General features: G+C 42.5%; 1 protein-coding gene across 1 annotated transcript in view; it reads right to left on the reverse strand.

Annotated features, from left to right (window-relative positions):
- The window catches only part of ERICH6B (glutamate rich 6B), a 244,794-nt gene that overhangs the window by 56,721 nt on the left and 172,010 nt on the right, over positions 1-16,063 (reverse strand). The window contains exon 13 of the mRNA XM_088477424.1: positions 14,194-14,201. Coding sequence (XP_088333550.1) covers positions 14,194-14,201 — 8 coding nt within the window. The remainder of the gene's footprint in view (positions 1-14,193; positions 14,202-16,063) is intronic.

Below are 16,063 nucleotides of genomic sequence, written 5' to 3' on the forward strand. Positions count from 1 at the left end.
CGAGGAAAATCAGGTAGCTGTGGACGTTTCAGATTTTATTATCGTTTTTTCTTTGGTTTTCGTAGACACTCAATTGTCAAAAAATGCTAAAGCTACCAAGTGTTCAGAATGAAACCAGAGGTGTCTGGTAAAAGCAATGTGAGCTTTCTTACCAATTGTTACATCAGGGGAGATTTTTAGGAGACTTAAGAGCTCGCTGTCATTATATAGTGTTCTAATTCCCAATGAAGCTTCATTCCAATACTTTACATACTTATAAACAAAGCCAAATTCACCATGTTCTTTGCCTCTCTAGGTGTTAACTGAAACTAATTTAGAAAGAGACATACTTTCAGAGCGTAAATACCTTTACCCATCCATCGAGCGTGGTGAGTAGGACCAGGAGCTTAAAATGTTTCTCTACTATTTCCACCACCAAGAAACATAAATGCAAAAGCTCTCAATAATCGTCTCTCGGTTGCTGTTTTTCCAGTGTATTTGGTAAATATTCTAACATTTCCTGTCATAATCTGTTTAATACAGGATCTTGGAAGAGGGCAATATCCACTGCACTATAAACGTTTTTATCAATACATCTCCATTCTTTCTGAAAGCGGTTGAAAAATCCAACTTCTGGGCCTCCAGTAGAGCCAAATATACATGACAAGACATTTGAAAGCATAATCTCCATTTGTGTCACATTCCAGAAAGTAAACATCTGGGCGATCACTAAACTACAACGTTCAAAGCTAAAATTTGGTACACAAGTTACTACATTATAATGGACAATGTAATTGTCAACGTTAAAGATGACCACCCTAATGCATATGTATGTTCTGCAGAGCAGCATGAATGAACACGTACCCTGAGAGTTGGAAGTTTTTCTATATTCCAGGAAGAAGTCCCTGTTGCCCCATTGCATTGCATAGTAATGCACACTCTCTTTCATGTGATAACTAGAGTGCTGATTTCCATAGTTATAATCACAGAACGGCAGGAGTTACATGGAAGGAGAGGAAACAAACATACTGACTGGTAACGATATACAAAGTATATAATGAAAAATGTTATACTGTACAATGAAGAGGTTACTTGCAGAACTAGGGGGAGTTGTATCACACATTCTAAAGCTGGGTACACATGGTACGGCGCGTACCCAGTTATGTGATCCATGATCCGATGGCAACATATCGGGTGATCCACACACACTGAGCGATCCAGTGCCCAACCGCCTGATATGCTGCCCCCCTCCCCTACCCCGCATAGCCAGCACTGGATCATACATCGCTTCTCCAGATCTCTTTTGCATGCAGAAAGATCTGGAGGGGCGACGGACGAGCCGACGGGAGCACGCAGCGGACGATATCATGCCCACACACGGAACGATATAGCTGCAATATCGCTCCTATCCGTCAGATCGGCCACTATATCTCTCAGTATGTGGGGGTCTTAAGAGTGGAGAAGCTGTTCATAGCAGCCAATCAGATTGTAGCCAGCATTTATCAAGTATATTCTATACAATTATAGATAGAAACTGATTGGTTGCTATTGCCAACTTCTACACCTATTTCCCTTAGTGCAGTGGGTACCGCCACTCTGGTAGGGTGACAGCAGATAATAATAGAAGAGTGTACTGTAACAAATATGCATAGCGTATCGTGCTTGGTGTCGTAGTACTCCAGATATGGAGGTAAAAACAGGTACACTTGTATTGGCCAATATGCTGATGTATAGGTTGTGTAATGCAGGTGTTGATGCTGGTCTCAGTTAGTCCACATGTGGTACAGCTTAACCAGTTCTTAGATTTATAGTAATCTGGCAGAAGAGCAAGTAACATAATACACAGGTGTATCAGTGGTAGGCAATCTGTGTAGATATAGCAGCCTGGAGCCTTAGAGTAATGCTGGGTGTTGCAGTGTGCCGGGCGTGAGCTGTGCACCAGCAGATGACAGCCCCAAAGTCCCTCTGTGTATGGTGGTGGTACAGGGTACTTGTGGTTGTTATTGGCTGTAGTGGCATGTATTCTGGTGGGAGCCTCTGAAGTTTGTCCTGTCCTCGTGGACGCTGGGAAGTAAAGACACACAGAGATACTGCGCATGCACAGTATTGAATGTCAGAGGTCGCGTTCCTCTTGACTGAGCTGCGCCAGGTCCTACTTAGCGCTGGCTCAGTTCCTCCCACAGGATGGTAGGGTGAGGCAGCGCGGGAATGTACGCCTTCCAGCAGGGTCACCTTCCTGAAGACCCCCAGATCTCAGAATAGAAGAACGGGACCACTTTTCAGCATGTGTTGAATTTCACGCATGCTTAGATGAGCAGACGGTACGTGGGATAGCTGGGCTCTGCCAACAGTTTCCCTGGGCATCCCAGCAATGCGGTATTCTGCCCTTGGAAGAGGTCATACTGGAGAAATGGAAGTACATTAAATATGCAAAATAGAATGATCTGCAACCATTTGCTAATCATTTTCCTGCTGCTTTTTATATAGGAATAAAAACGGAAACATATCAGTACTAAGAGGTAACTGTTTTGCATACGACATTATTGAAACAAAGTAAAAATACAATATATAAAAAATAAACAATAGTTGTTGCTAAATTCCAAGATCTAATGTAGCCGATAGTGAGGGGAGAATGTAGGAGATCAGACTACTGTTTTTACAAAGGTAATTGCAAGATCCCTGTTAAAATCTTCCCTCACAAGTAGATACTGTAGTTTAGAAACCGCTGAAATATATTTTATTTTCCACCATAGTCCAGTGGAAAAGTAGATAGAGTGAAATGATCAAAACAATATTTTTTTTGTTCATTTAACTTTGTAAAAATTTCTCTTAAGAGAATTGTGACTGCTCCAAAAATATATAATTAATCCATTTTAATTGTATGCATTGGTAAAGATAAATGGTCATTGAACAAAGGGAACAGTGCTGAAAAAATGTACGTTGCTAAATTTCATCAGTGATATTTGATATATCTAGGAGTTTGGTCTGACACTCGTTACTGACCTTTGAATAAAAACACTTTCTCTGAAACTATCACAGTGCTTGTGTGACAAACAACATCTATAAGTATATAAATGCTGAGCTATACATGAATGCACAAACACAAGTACACCAGCCTAAAATGTCACCTAAAAATCTCTGTTCTCCCAGCTGCTGTTTTGAGCTGCAAAATGAAAAACAGGTAATTGTGTTTTGTTTTTTCTTTGCTTTATGACATTTTTAAAATCAATTACTTTGAACTACAAGTAGATTCCTTGTGATACTACTTAGATAATGGACCCAATGCAAATAATTGACAATTTGCTGTAATACATGGAAATTAATATTTTATATATGTGAGCTGTGTTTTTAGAAAATGTATCTAAAGCTGGGTACACACGTAAAGATTTTCTGTCCAACCATCCAACTAGTTGATTGGTTGGAATGAAAATCTGGTAACGTATGGGAGTAAATGATGATAAGCAATTAGCTTTTAAATGCCAGAAGACAGATGAAAATGGTCGTCAGACAAGATTGTTAAATGTTTGATCTAAACAATTTGTTCAAACAACAGTTTTTGTCCATTTTCTGGCAATTGGGAGCAAATTGCTGATTGTCATTTGCTTTCATACCAAACCAGATTTTCATTCCAACCAATCAATTAGTTGGATGGTTGGACAAAAAATCTTTACATGTGTATGCAGCATTAGGGACAGAGTGGAATATGTCAATAGTAAGTAGATGACACACCCTTCTGAGGAAAACCCTGATTGGGAAGAAACACGTCTGGGATATCAGCGTTTTTTGGTCACCAACGTGAGACATTTATTATCCAGCACTGCCTCCATGAATCTCTATCCATCTGGTTTTTCAATAACTGCACTAAGCCTCTAACATATGAGAGAGAAAGAGTCATTCTTGTCCCACGGAGACATTTCATCTCACCAGTATACCGCTGCAGGATACTACAGGCACTACCCTGGCTTACGTGTTCGGGCCAATGCATTGTAAGGTGTCAATGCGGGACGGAGCGTGGAGAGCGGTCTCTGCACTAAGACTAGCGGAGCCTGGAGTTTGCTGCATACCGCCATAGGACATCACAGGTAATACCCAGGCTGACTCATTTAAGCCGCACATTATAGGGAGTCACGATCCAGGACTTAGTGTGAACGAGAGGTCCCTGCCGAACGGCCGATGGAACCTGGATGTTGCTGGTGAGTGACTAGAAAATATAATTATATGGGACATCAGAACCAAAGGATTAAAAACAGCTTATCTGTATATAACAGTGAGGCATTGTTTTCATACAAGCAATTTATTGTGGGGGACTACAACTAATCTCTAAACAGGATTCAGCTCAAGGATCATTACAGACTATATAAGTTTGTTCAAAATGTTTGAAAGCGAGTTTTGTTTATGGAATTTTGTGTATTTTGATTGATACTCATCAGAGCCGTAACTAGACTTTTTGGTGCCCTGTGCCAGAAAGAGCATTGGCGCCCCCCTCATTTTTCAAAGGGACATAATGCACCCAAAAAAGGACCATGGCTTCATGGGGAAGGGCCAGGGAAGAGATAGGGGAGGCCAGGAGATGCTGGGGATGAAATAAGAAGAAGCTACAAGCAAGAATGATAATAAACAGAAATTTGATAGGCCCAAACAGTGCCCCCTGACCAGTGGTGCCCTGTGCGATGGCACCGGCCGCACTACCTTAGCTACGGCCCTTAGCTAATATATATTACAGGAAGCACTATCTAAATGATCCTCCAACATATGGGATGATAAATATCAGTGTCCTAAATAATCAGCACTTAATTGTCAGCTGATACAAAGTATTGTGGTGATTCAAACAAACCAATGATTGTTGCTATAGTGTTCATCATTGCATTACTGATTGACATTGAATGGCTACTTTTTTATGCAATTTTTGTATTTTACAGTACATTGTACATTTTCATGTGTGTTTCATTGGCCAATGATGTCTATTGTATACTGAATTTTTTACTATTATTATTTTCTAGCAATTAAAAAGATTCAAATTTGTCATTTGACATAGCTGATCTATTCAATCATTTATCTCATTTTTATTCAATATCCAGTAAGGTTTCAGGTGTCCCACAGCGCTGTTATTTTCCTTCTTTTATCTAGGAGTTTGGTCTGACACTTGTTACTGATCTTTGAATAAAAACACTAAGTGCTTGTGTGACAAACTCAGCATCTACATGGCATTGTATGTGAAGGCACATACAGCATATACAGGGCCGAAACTAGGATATCTGTCACCCAGTGCAAGGCAGCAATTTTGCTCCCCCTCCCTTCCCGTACCTGGATTTTGTCCTTTCTCCTCGATAAGGCAGTGCACTTCTCAGACATCCCTGGTATAGTGACTTACATTATTCCACACATCATAATGCCCATTACACATTATGCCACACACTGCAATGCCTATTACCAAAGTGCCACTTACATATTTGCCCGACACCATTTTATGCCCCACAGTAATGCTTCTAATTACTTTAAAATTACCTGCTCGTTGCCAGGGGGTTTATGCTCGTTGCCAGGGGTTACATGCTCGTTGCCATGGGGTTTCATGCTCGTTGCCATGGGGTTTCATGCCTGTTGCCAGGGGTTACATGCTTGTTGCCAGGGGGTTTCATGCTTATTGTCAGGGTATTTATGCTTGTTACCAGGGGTTACATGCTCGTTGCCAGGAGTTTCATGCTCGTTGCCAGGAGTTACATGCTCGTTGCCATGGGGTTTATGCTCGTTGCCATGGGGTTTATGCTCGTTGCCATGGGGTTTCATGCTCGTTGCCAGGGGGTTTCATGCTTGTTGTCAGGGGATTTCATGCTTTTTACCAGGGGTTCCATGCTCGTTGCCAGGGGTTTCATGCTCGTTGCCATGGGGTTTATGCTCGTTTCCAGGGGGGTTTGAAGGGAGAAGATGCAGCTCTCGGCATCCTCTCCCTGCAGCGCCAGCGTTCCCGGCACTTCCGGGAACGCTGTGCGCATTGCGCTCTGCTAACAGACACTAGAGGTCCAGTAGGACCTCTAGCATCTGTCTCTTCTTTGGCGGCGGCCATTTGTGGATGGCCGTTTTCAGCAGAGTCCATGCGGACGGCTAGTCCGCATGGAATCTGCTGAAAACGGCCATCCAAAAATGGCCACCGCCAAGGAGGAGACAGACACTAGAGGTCCAGTAAGGACCTCTAGCATTTGTCTCCTCTTTGGCGGCGGCCATTTGCAGATGGCCGAGTCAGATTTTTCACCCCCCCGCAATACCCACCCGGTGCACGTGCACTAGTTGCGGCCCTGGCATATAAATGCTGAGCTATACATGAATGCACAAACACACGTACACCAGCCTAACATCTCTGTTCTCCCAGCTGCTGTTTTGAACTGCAAAATGAAAACCAGGTAATTGTGTTTTTGTTTACAAATTTTTTTCTTTGCTTTATGAAATTTTTAAAATAAATGACTTTGAACTACAAGTAGATTCCTTGTGATACTACCTAGATAATGGACCCAATGCAAATAATTGCCCATTTGTTGTAATACATGGAAATTAATATTTTATATATGTGAGCTGTGTTTTTAGAAAATCTATCTTAGGGACAGAGAGGAATATGTCAATAGTAAGTAGATGGTCATCAGTGGAAATGATGAAATTGTGAGAACAGTTGATCCTACATTTAACTCTCTGAGATGTGACCCTTGTGTCAGCTTCAATCATAAAAATAGATTGCTATCTTTTATCCAATTTCACAGCTCTTTTGTTCAAATGGAAAAATGTGTGAATCTAATAATATGTGAAAAGAAGACCAACGGTGGAGGCTATTGAAAAAATATATAATCTGCACCATCTTCACAAGGGGTATTATCACGAAGTGACACCTTAATGATCACAACATATGAGAAGACATCTGAAAAACATTCTTTAAAGTAACAGGTACAGTGCATCCGGAAAGTATTCACAACGCTTAATTTTTTCCACATTTTGTTATGTTACAGCCTTATTCCAAAATGGAATAAATTCATTTTTGTCCTCAAAATTCTACACACAATACCGCATAAAGTTTTTTTTGTGATTTTTGCTAATTTAATAAAAAAAACCTAAGAAATGACATGTACATAAGTATTCACAACCTTTGCTCAATACTTTGTTGACTCACATTTGGCAGCAATTACAGCCTCAAGTCCTTTTGAATATGATACCACAAGCTTGGCACACCTAACTTTGGGCAGTTTTGCCCATTCCTCTTTGCAGCACTTCTCAAGCTCCATCAAGTTGGATGGGAAGCGTTAGTGCACAGCCATTTTCAGATTTCTCCAGAGATGTTCAATTGGATTCAAGTCTGGGCTCTGGGTGGGCCACTCAAGGACATTCACAGAGTTGTCCTGAAGCCACTCCTTTGATATCTGTGTCATTGTCCTGCTGAAAGAAGGGTCATTGTCCTGCTGAAAGAAGAACCGTCGACACAGTCTGAGGTCAAGAGCGCTCTGGAGCAGGTTTCCATCCAGGATGTCTCTGTACATTTCTGCATTCATCTTTCCCTCTATCCTGACTAGTTTCCCAGTTCCTGCCACTGAAAAACATCCCCACATCATGATGCTGCTACCACCATCATGCTGCCACCACCATACTTTACTGTAGGAATGGTATTGGCCTGGTGATGAGCGGTGACTGGTTTGCTCGAAACATAATGCCTGGTATTCATGCCAGAGTTCAATCTTTGTCTCATCAGACCAGAGAGTCCTCCAGGTACATTTTGGCAAACTCCAGGTGGGCTGCCATGTGCTTTTTACTGAGGAGTGGCTTCCGTCTGGCCACTCTAATATACAGGCCTAATTGGTGGATTGCTGCAGAGATGGTTGTCCTTCTGGAAGGTTTTCTTCTCTCCGTAGAGGAATGCTGTAGCTCTGACAGAGTGACCATCGGGTTCTTGGTCACCACCCTGACTAGGGCCCTTCACCCCTGATCGCTCAGTTTAGACGGCCGGCAAACTCTAGGAAGAGTACTGGCGGTTACAAACTTCTTCCATTTACGGATGATGGAGGCCACTGTGCTCCTTGGGACCTTCAAAGCAGCAGATCATTTTCTGTACCCTTCCTCAGATTTGTGCCTCGAGACAATCCTGTCTCAGAGGTCTACAGACAATTCCTTGGACTTCATGCTTGGTTTGTGCTCTGACATGCACTGTCAAGTGTGGGACCTTATACAGACAGGTGTATGCCTTTCAAAATCATGTCCAATCAATTGAATTTACCACAGGTGGACTCCAATTAAGCTGTAGGAACATCTCAAGAATGATCAGTGGAAACAGGATGCACCTGAGCTCAATTTTGAGCTTCATGGCAAAGGCCGTGTACATGTGATTTCTTAGTGTTTTTTTTTTAATTAAATTTGCAAAAATATAAAAAAAAAATGTTTACACTTCATTATGGGCTATTGTGTGTAGAATTTTGAGGACAAAAATGTATTTATTCTATTTTGGAATAAGGCTGTAACATAAAGTGTGGAAAAAGTGAAGCGTTGTGAATACTTTGCGGATGCACTGTATATGCTTTAAAAAGGGTAATTTCTGGAACAGCATCAAATTATATAATCATATTGTTGCTATAAGAGATGCATTAATAAATACGGTCATCTAAAATCCCAATCAATTGTTTATCTTTCAGATATTGTCAGTATTATATGTTGAAATCCACTGTCTACTTCTTACCAAATGGTTGTATAATGATGGTAAATAGTTCTTCCTCTTATTAAAGGGATGCCTCTAGGCAATGGTTGGCCTGACACATTGCAAAAAATCCTGGGTATATAGCTGCAATGTTGGTATACCACTTCTCCATGAGACATTTTGCAGGATGATCTTTTGTTGTGTCAATTCTTTCTTTAGCTTAGACGTAGTGATGAAAATAATTTCTATTGACTGTCCTGGTTACCAGATCACTTTGGTTTGTGATGTATGGGCTATTTACACAACTTATCAATGACTGCTCAAATTTCCTGGTTATAATACACTACCTATCTAGGTATTACTCTCTAACTCGGGTAACTGCCACCATGTAGTGAAAAAGGCCATTACAAGCCTTTACCTTAATTACAGATTGGAGCAAGTCTGTGTCACTTAGCTAGCCAGCCAGTTAGTAGTTTTCTCACCCATAATTCATAAGGTTATTATTCTATCTCTTCTAAACAGGGAGTAATACAGCAATTAACTTATTAAATTGGAAGTGAATATTCAAAAACAAGTACAATGCTTGCAGAATGAATGAGTGGTTAACAATGTTATATGGTATGAACAATTCTCCAAACATTACAGAATTTTTACAAGACTTTTGGAAACCTTTCTTATTTCCCACTCCTAGGATGGCAGTGCGATCCATATAAGGGTATCCTTATCTCATAGGATGACCAGATTTCAGTTACCACTCTGGTAACTTCTCTTTGTCTTTAAAGAAAAAAGGTAAATGTTAATAGCTAGCACAGATTTGTGCAAGGGAGCAAGGGGTGAGTAAATGAAACCCACAGACTGATGTCTTAGTTCTATACCCCTTTGGAGGGAATACATACAAATTACCGCCGGACACAAGTCCGGCGGTTCAAATCCCGGCAGCGCAGGCCGACACAGCTGAAAATCCTGATCGTCCGCAGGTAAGTATGTTCTAACCTAACCTAACCCCCTAACCCTCCTTAGGGGTGCCTAACCCTAACCTTCCCCCCAGTGCCTAACCCTAATCCCCCCTCTAAGTGCCTAAACCTAACCTCCCCTTCCCCGCTGCCTCAACCTAAGTCCCCCGGGGGGTGCCTAACCCTAACCCGCCCTCCCCCTAGCCTAACCCTAACCCCCCCTTCCTCGCCACCTAAACCTAAGTCCCCCGGTGGGGTGCCTAACCCTAAGTCCCCTCCGGGGGTGCCTAACCCTAACCCTCCCGGGGGGGTGACTAACCCTAGTCCCCCCCGTGAGCCCTAAACCTAACCCTGCCCCCCCCCCGCGGCTGTCCGCAGCGGCGCCCGGCATCTCTTCGATTGGGATGCCGGGCGCCGGTCTCCCGGCATCGGTAAAATGACAGGCGTCTAGAATTAGACGCCTGTCATTTAACCCTCGCCGGCATAAAGCAGTCGGGAAGCCGGCTGTTGGGACACATTTGTCGGCTTCACGATTGCATAGCCTTTGGAGGTATAACTATGCTAGTACAGATTTGTGCAAGGGAGCAAGGGTTGAGTAGATGAAACCCACAGACTGATGTCTTAGTTCTATATACCCCTTTGGAGGTATAACTATGCTAGTTTCCTTCCAGATTTGTAAGGTATGTTGCCTGGGATGAAATCCTTTACAGACATATGTTAATTTTAACCCTTGCTTTGCCTGCCCAAAAAGACTACTTATTTATGGTCACTACTAATTTATCTCAGAGTAGATTACATATTACAGATCTCATTTTATGTTATATGTACAATATAGCACTGGGCTGGGCCCAGGGGCATCACTAAGGGATGCAGGGGTGCGGGCCGCACCAGCTGACACCATCCGAGGGGGTGACACCAAATATCAGAGATGGTCTTCTATTTTGGTGTCACCCCCTCGGATGGTGTCCCTGAGCAGCATGTGTGCACCATCCTCTGTGCTGGACCCAAGCACCCAGCGTGACAAGAATAGGGGAGTGACATGTAGTCACGACCCTAATGTGACATATGCATAGTAAAGCCATGCTCTCTTTCACGCGCCATCCCGAAGTGCCGCACTAGGTGTCACCACCCATAGTGACGCCACTGGCTGGGCCTCCTTCTTTACGCTGATAATATTACAATAATTTGATATTCACAACTGTTCAGAAGTTCAAAGTCATTGGAGTGACCTTGGAGAGGGGATTCTGTGCTGGGGACCAGGTAGTCATCTCTGCTGGACCCGAAAGCAAACATTCCATTGCCCCCCTCTAGTGTCATCCTTCTTCAAGAGTATTATGGAGAGTTTGAGCAGCTCAAGTACTGACAGGAACAAGTTCACTATGTTTCTGAGAAATATCCTGCGACATGATATACCAGTTTATTGGCTCTGGATGATCAAAGTCATAGGAACATCTGCCTGAAAGTAACTAGTTAATATGAATAATAACTAAGGTAACACAATATGGAGGCGTACAGCAATATAGCTGATATTTCTCACTGGTGGTATGTGGTTAAGCATTATACATTGTGCCTGGAAAAGCACCCTGCAGCCTGAAGAGTCACCCTGCATGTCCTTATGACACCCCTGGAGTTCAGCTTCCTGGTACCGGCCCCTTTTTCTTACCCTGAGTTTGTGGTCACACTGGACACATGACATATCACCCAGACGTAGGTTTTGTGCTTTAGATGCACTAAGCAGCCTTCAATCCTTCTAACCGCGCCTCAAAACACCCTTTAATGGTGAGGGAGGACATACTTCCCAAACTAAATCTGACAGCAGTGTATATGTTGCAAATGAATGAATACAAAAAATAAAGATTCTAAACACATGGCAGAGATTTATAATGCAAAGCCTTCAGGTGTATTCAGCTGACTGCACTGGGGCTCAGTAAATCTGGTTCTGTTGTGTTGTAGTCATAGATAAGACCCATCCTGGCTCAGTGACACAGAACTGAGCGTGACATCTCTTTATTACAGTGTCGGGCTGGCCATCCAAGTCATTACTCAGCTCATTCATACAGATGAGGCAGCCATCATTTCTCTCTCTAGAGGGATATATTAGTTGGAATTCACTGGTGTACTCAGTGCCAGCGCTGTCAATTAAGTGTGCAAAAGGTGTGGGGTATTATGAGAAAAGTGTCATGCTGTTACTGTAGGAGGCCATATGGTACAGTATAGAAACATATGCCCATTTAGCATTTCATTGTTTGAAATATGAATACTGGGTCTGAATTGAAATGGAAATTGAGACATAAGATTCTGCTAATTCTTCTCTGCATGCACAGAAGATGACCATGTTAAAAAATATATATACTGTGTGCATCTATATGTGTTTATAAGTTAATTTCTGTCTCACAACTGGAGCAGACTACAATAAATAAATAACAAAACAAAGAATGAAGAACAAGTAAAGCCACATTTTTAGTTTAAAATATAAGGAAACTGTGTCTTGATGAGCTAAGTAATGAACATGAAACAATTAGCATGTTTATACTAAACTAATATCTAGGACACTGTCTTTTATTATTTGGAATTAACAAACTGTTAATTTAGGCATAGTAAGATGGTCTGGGGAGGTGCTGCTCTATCTTACGTGATTATGGAATAGGGAAAAGCCAGAATGTTTCCTAGTGAATGTTTCCTAGTGTGGTACCCCTATAGTTATGGGGTTACCCCTTTATCTAGTTAGGGGATATAGTTACCCTGCTAGTCCCTGTCAGTTTTTTTATTTAGAAGTTCATACAGCACCAGTGGCTCCATAGGATAATATAGTGAACTTTTCCTGACCCTACTCCCTCGGACCATACTGAGTATGTGAAAACAAGGAGGTAGAAAGTGCCCCTTGGTCAGCGACCCATTTTTGGAGGGAAAATCCTGCCCCATTGATTGGTAGCCTGGGTGTCCAGGCCGAGATCCCTGTAGGCAGCCTGTTGCTGGGTCCCCCCTGTCCATACATAGATGCCGGACCGACAAGGAGGAGAGAAAGGGAGAGTTTATAAAATAGCAATCCCCTGGAGGGGGAAGAGATGCCCTGATGGGATGTAGCTGGGCAGTAGGAGCTGCCATGTAGCATGTAATAAAAAAAGTGTACTTGCAGAAGGGGGAGCGGCTGAGGGTACCCAATGCTGCCGCAGTGTAGTGGTATCCCGGTTGTGTTGAAGCCGATGCAAGATCCCCCTAATCTACCAGGACTGTAGCTGTTCTGGAGTTCACAGATGGGAGAGGAGCTGTTTAGTGGTGCTGCCATGTAGCATGGAAGAGCTAAATACTGTACCCGCAGGTAGAGCAGCAGAGGAATGTCACAGGCAGTGGATATGTGGAGTAGGACCTGGGGAGTCCTTGTGTGCATGGACCGTGGAGAAAGAATGCTGGTGGGTCCCTGCATGGGCCGTGGAATGGAATCCGGCCAGGGGATCTCCATGCTGGAGGACCAGGGGCTGCTGAGTCTGTACTGACAGACCTGTGGATCGGGGTGCCTAGGAGTGGGAGCTGATCCCCCCGCGCTGCATCGCGCTAGAGGAAACATAGAAACATAGAATTTGATGGCAGATAAGAACCACTTGGCACATCTAGTCTGCCCCATTTTTAAACATGTTAATACCTCAACCCTTATTGATACTTACTTCTTCTGAAGGATATCCTTATGTCTATCCCATGCATGTTTAAATTGCTCTACTGTCTTAGCCTCTACCACCTCTACTGTCTTAGCCTCTGATGGGAGGCTATTCCACTTGTCCACTACCCTTTCTGTGAAGTAATTTTTCCTCAAATTTCCCCTGAACCTACCACCCTCCAGTTTTAGAACATGTCCTCTTGTTCTAATACTTCTATTTCTTTGAAGAATGTCTCCTTCCTTTACCTTGTTAAAACCCTTTATATATTTGAACATTTCTATCATGTCCCCCCTATCCCTTCTCTGCTCCAAACTATAAATATTAAGATCTTTTAGTCTTTACTGGTACGTTTTATGGTGTAGACCTTGCACCATTTTAGTTGCCCTTCTTTGTACAGTCTCTAATGTATTAAAATCCTTCTGGAGATATGACCTCCAGAATTGAACACAGTATTCGAGATGAGGACGTACCAATGACCTATACAGTGGTATTATCACTTCTTTCTTTCTGCTACTGATTCCTCTCCCTATGCAACCAAGCATCTGACTTGCCTTCCTCATTGATTTGTTACAATGTTTGCTAGCCTTTAAGTCACCTGAAATAGTGACTCCTAGTTCCCTTTCCTCTTCAGTACTTTCCAGTATAGTGCCATTAATACTATATTTAGCCTTTGGATTTTTGAGACCAAGTGCATGATCTTGCATTTTTTGGCATTAAACTGTAGTTGCCATGTTCTTGACCATTCCTCTAGTCTACCTAGATCATCAATCATTTGTTTTACCCCTCCTGGTGTGTCTACCCTGTTGCATACCTTTGTATCATCTGCAAAAAGGCATAGTTTCCCTTCAATACCATTTGCAATGTCACAAATACAGATATTAAAAAGCACTGGTCCAAGTACAGATCCCTGAGGTACTGCACTGGTAACATTTCCCTCTTGAGACTGCACTCCGTTTACTACAACCCTCTGTTTCCTATCCTGCAGCCATGAATCTATCCATTCAACTATCTTTGTATCTAATCCCATGCTTTCCAGTTTATGTAACAGTCTGCGATGTGGAACAGTATCAAAACCCTTACTAAAGTCTAGATAAGCTATATCTATGGCCCCCCCTTTATCTATTTCTTTAGTCACCCAGTCAAAAAAAGTCAATAAGATTTGTTTGACATGATCTCCCCCCAGTAAATCCATGCTGTTTGGGATCCTGCAAATTGTTGGATTTGAGATAATCTATGACTCTTTCTTTTAAGAGTGTTTCCATCAATTTCCCTACTACTGATGTAAGGCTCACTGGTCGGTAATTGCTTGCCTCTTCCTTGCTTCCACTTTTGTGCAGTGGGACAACATTTGCTCTTTCCAGTCCTCTGGAATTACTCCAGTAGCTAGTGACTGGTTAAATAATTCTGTTAATGGTGTTACCAGAACCCCTTTAAGACCTTTTTGTATGGAATGGGCTGCTGTCTGCTAAAAGGGGTGATGGTGGCACACTTGTTGCCATCAGACCCAGAGGAAGGACTGCTGCCCGGAAGCCACTGAAGCGACAGCGATGGTGCCCGGCTGCATCTGACTGCTATCAGAAGAAGGCCTGGAGCCGCTGCATGGTGGTGAGAAACTACTTAATCCTTCACCCTCCCCCTTTAAAAGTGCATTTTATTTTATTTTAGTAGGCCCCTTTCATTGAAATATTGTGCTGCCTCTCGCAGTGGTAGAAAGGTAGTCTGGGTCACTAGGGGTTAGGTGTCTCATATGGGTTGTAGTTCTATAAATCTATTTATAGTCCCCGTTGGAAGTTGGCAAACTTGTAGTAACCTTGAGGAAACACCCTAGGGTCAGATTGGGTGCCAGTGCTGAGCTAGGTTCAGATTTATATGCAATTGTTTTTCCCTAGACATTTGTAAATTCAGTTCGGGCCCAACTATTAGCAAAATTGTCGTTGTGGGGCTTCCTGCCTGCTAAATTTATGTGATAGAAAATGTGTGTCATGTTAAATGCTGGTGTTTTGCAAATGTACTATCTGCTCACATGCTTATCTGATTAAGTATGGTTTCTAGTATAGGTAATGCTATATTCATTTGTGTTGTTAAAGATTGTCAATGCTGGTTATTGTTTTTCTTGCCATGAAATGTTTCACGGGCATTGGTGTTAATTGGTTGATAGTGACCCGCTGTGGTCCTTCATCTGTCATAGTATTCTGAAATGCTGTTTACTGCTCACTGTATTTTTCAAATGTATTAGCTGATTTAATGCTAAATCTATACCTGCTTAATCACTGCATTACCTGGCTAGTATTGTTTTCTGGCAACCCTTTCTTAACTAATGAATTGTGTTTTAAACTGTTAGCCGTTACAGCTGGAGAACTACAAGTATCAGCCTAACCTGGATGTGCATTATTGAGCTTGGGCCATTTACTCTGCATGAACTGTTAGCCATTACAGCTGGAGAACTACAAGTACCAGCCTAACCTGCATGTGCATTATTGAGCTTGGGCCATTTACTCTGCATAGACTGTTAGCCATTACAGCTGGGGAACTACAAGTACCAGCTTAACCTGCATGTGCAATATTGTGTTTGGGCCACTTACTCTGCATAGACTGTTAGCCATTACAGCTGGAGAACTACAAGTACCAACCTAACCTGCATGTGCATTATTGTGCTTGGGCCATTTACTCTGCATAGACTGTTAGCTGTTACAGCTGGAGAACTACAAGTACCAGCCTAACCTGCATGTGCATTATTGAGCTTGGGCCATTTACTCTGCATAGACTGTTAGCCATTACAGCTGGGGAACTACAAGTACCAGCTTAACCTGCATGTGCAA

This window comes from Taudactylus pleione, unplaced genomic scaffold, assembly GCF_031769625.1.
Source record: "Taudactylus pleione unplaced genomic scaffold, aTauple2 ptg000005l, whole genome shotgun sequence".
NCBI lineage: Eukaryota > Metazoa > Chordata > Amphibia > Anura > Myobatrachidae > Taudactylus > Taudactylus pleione.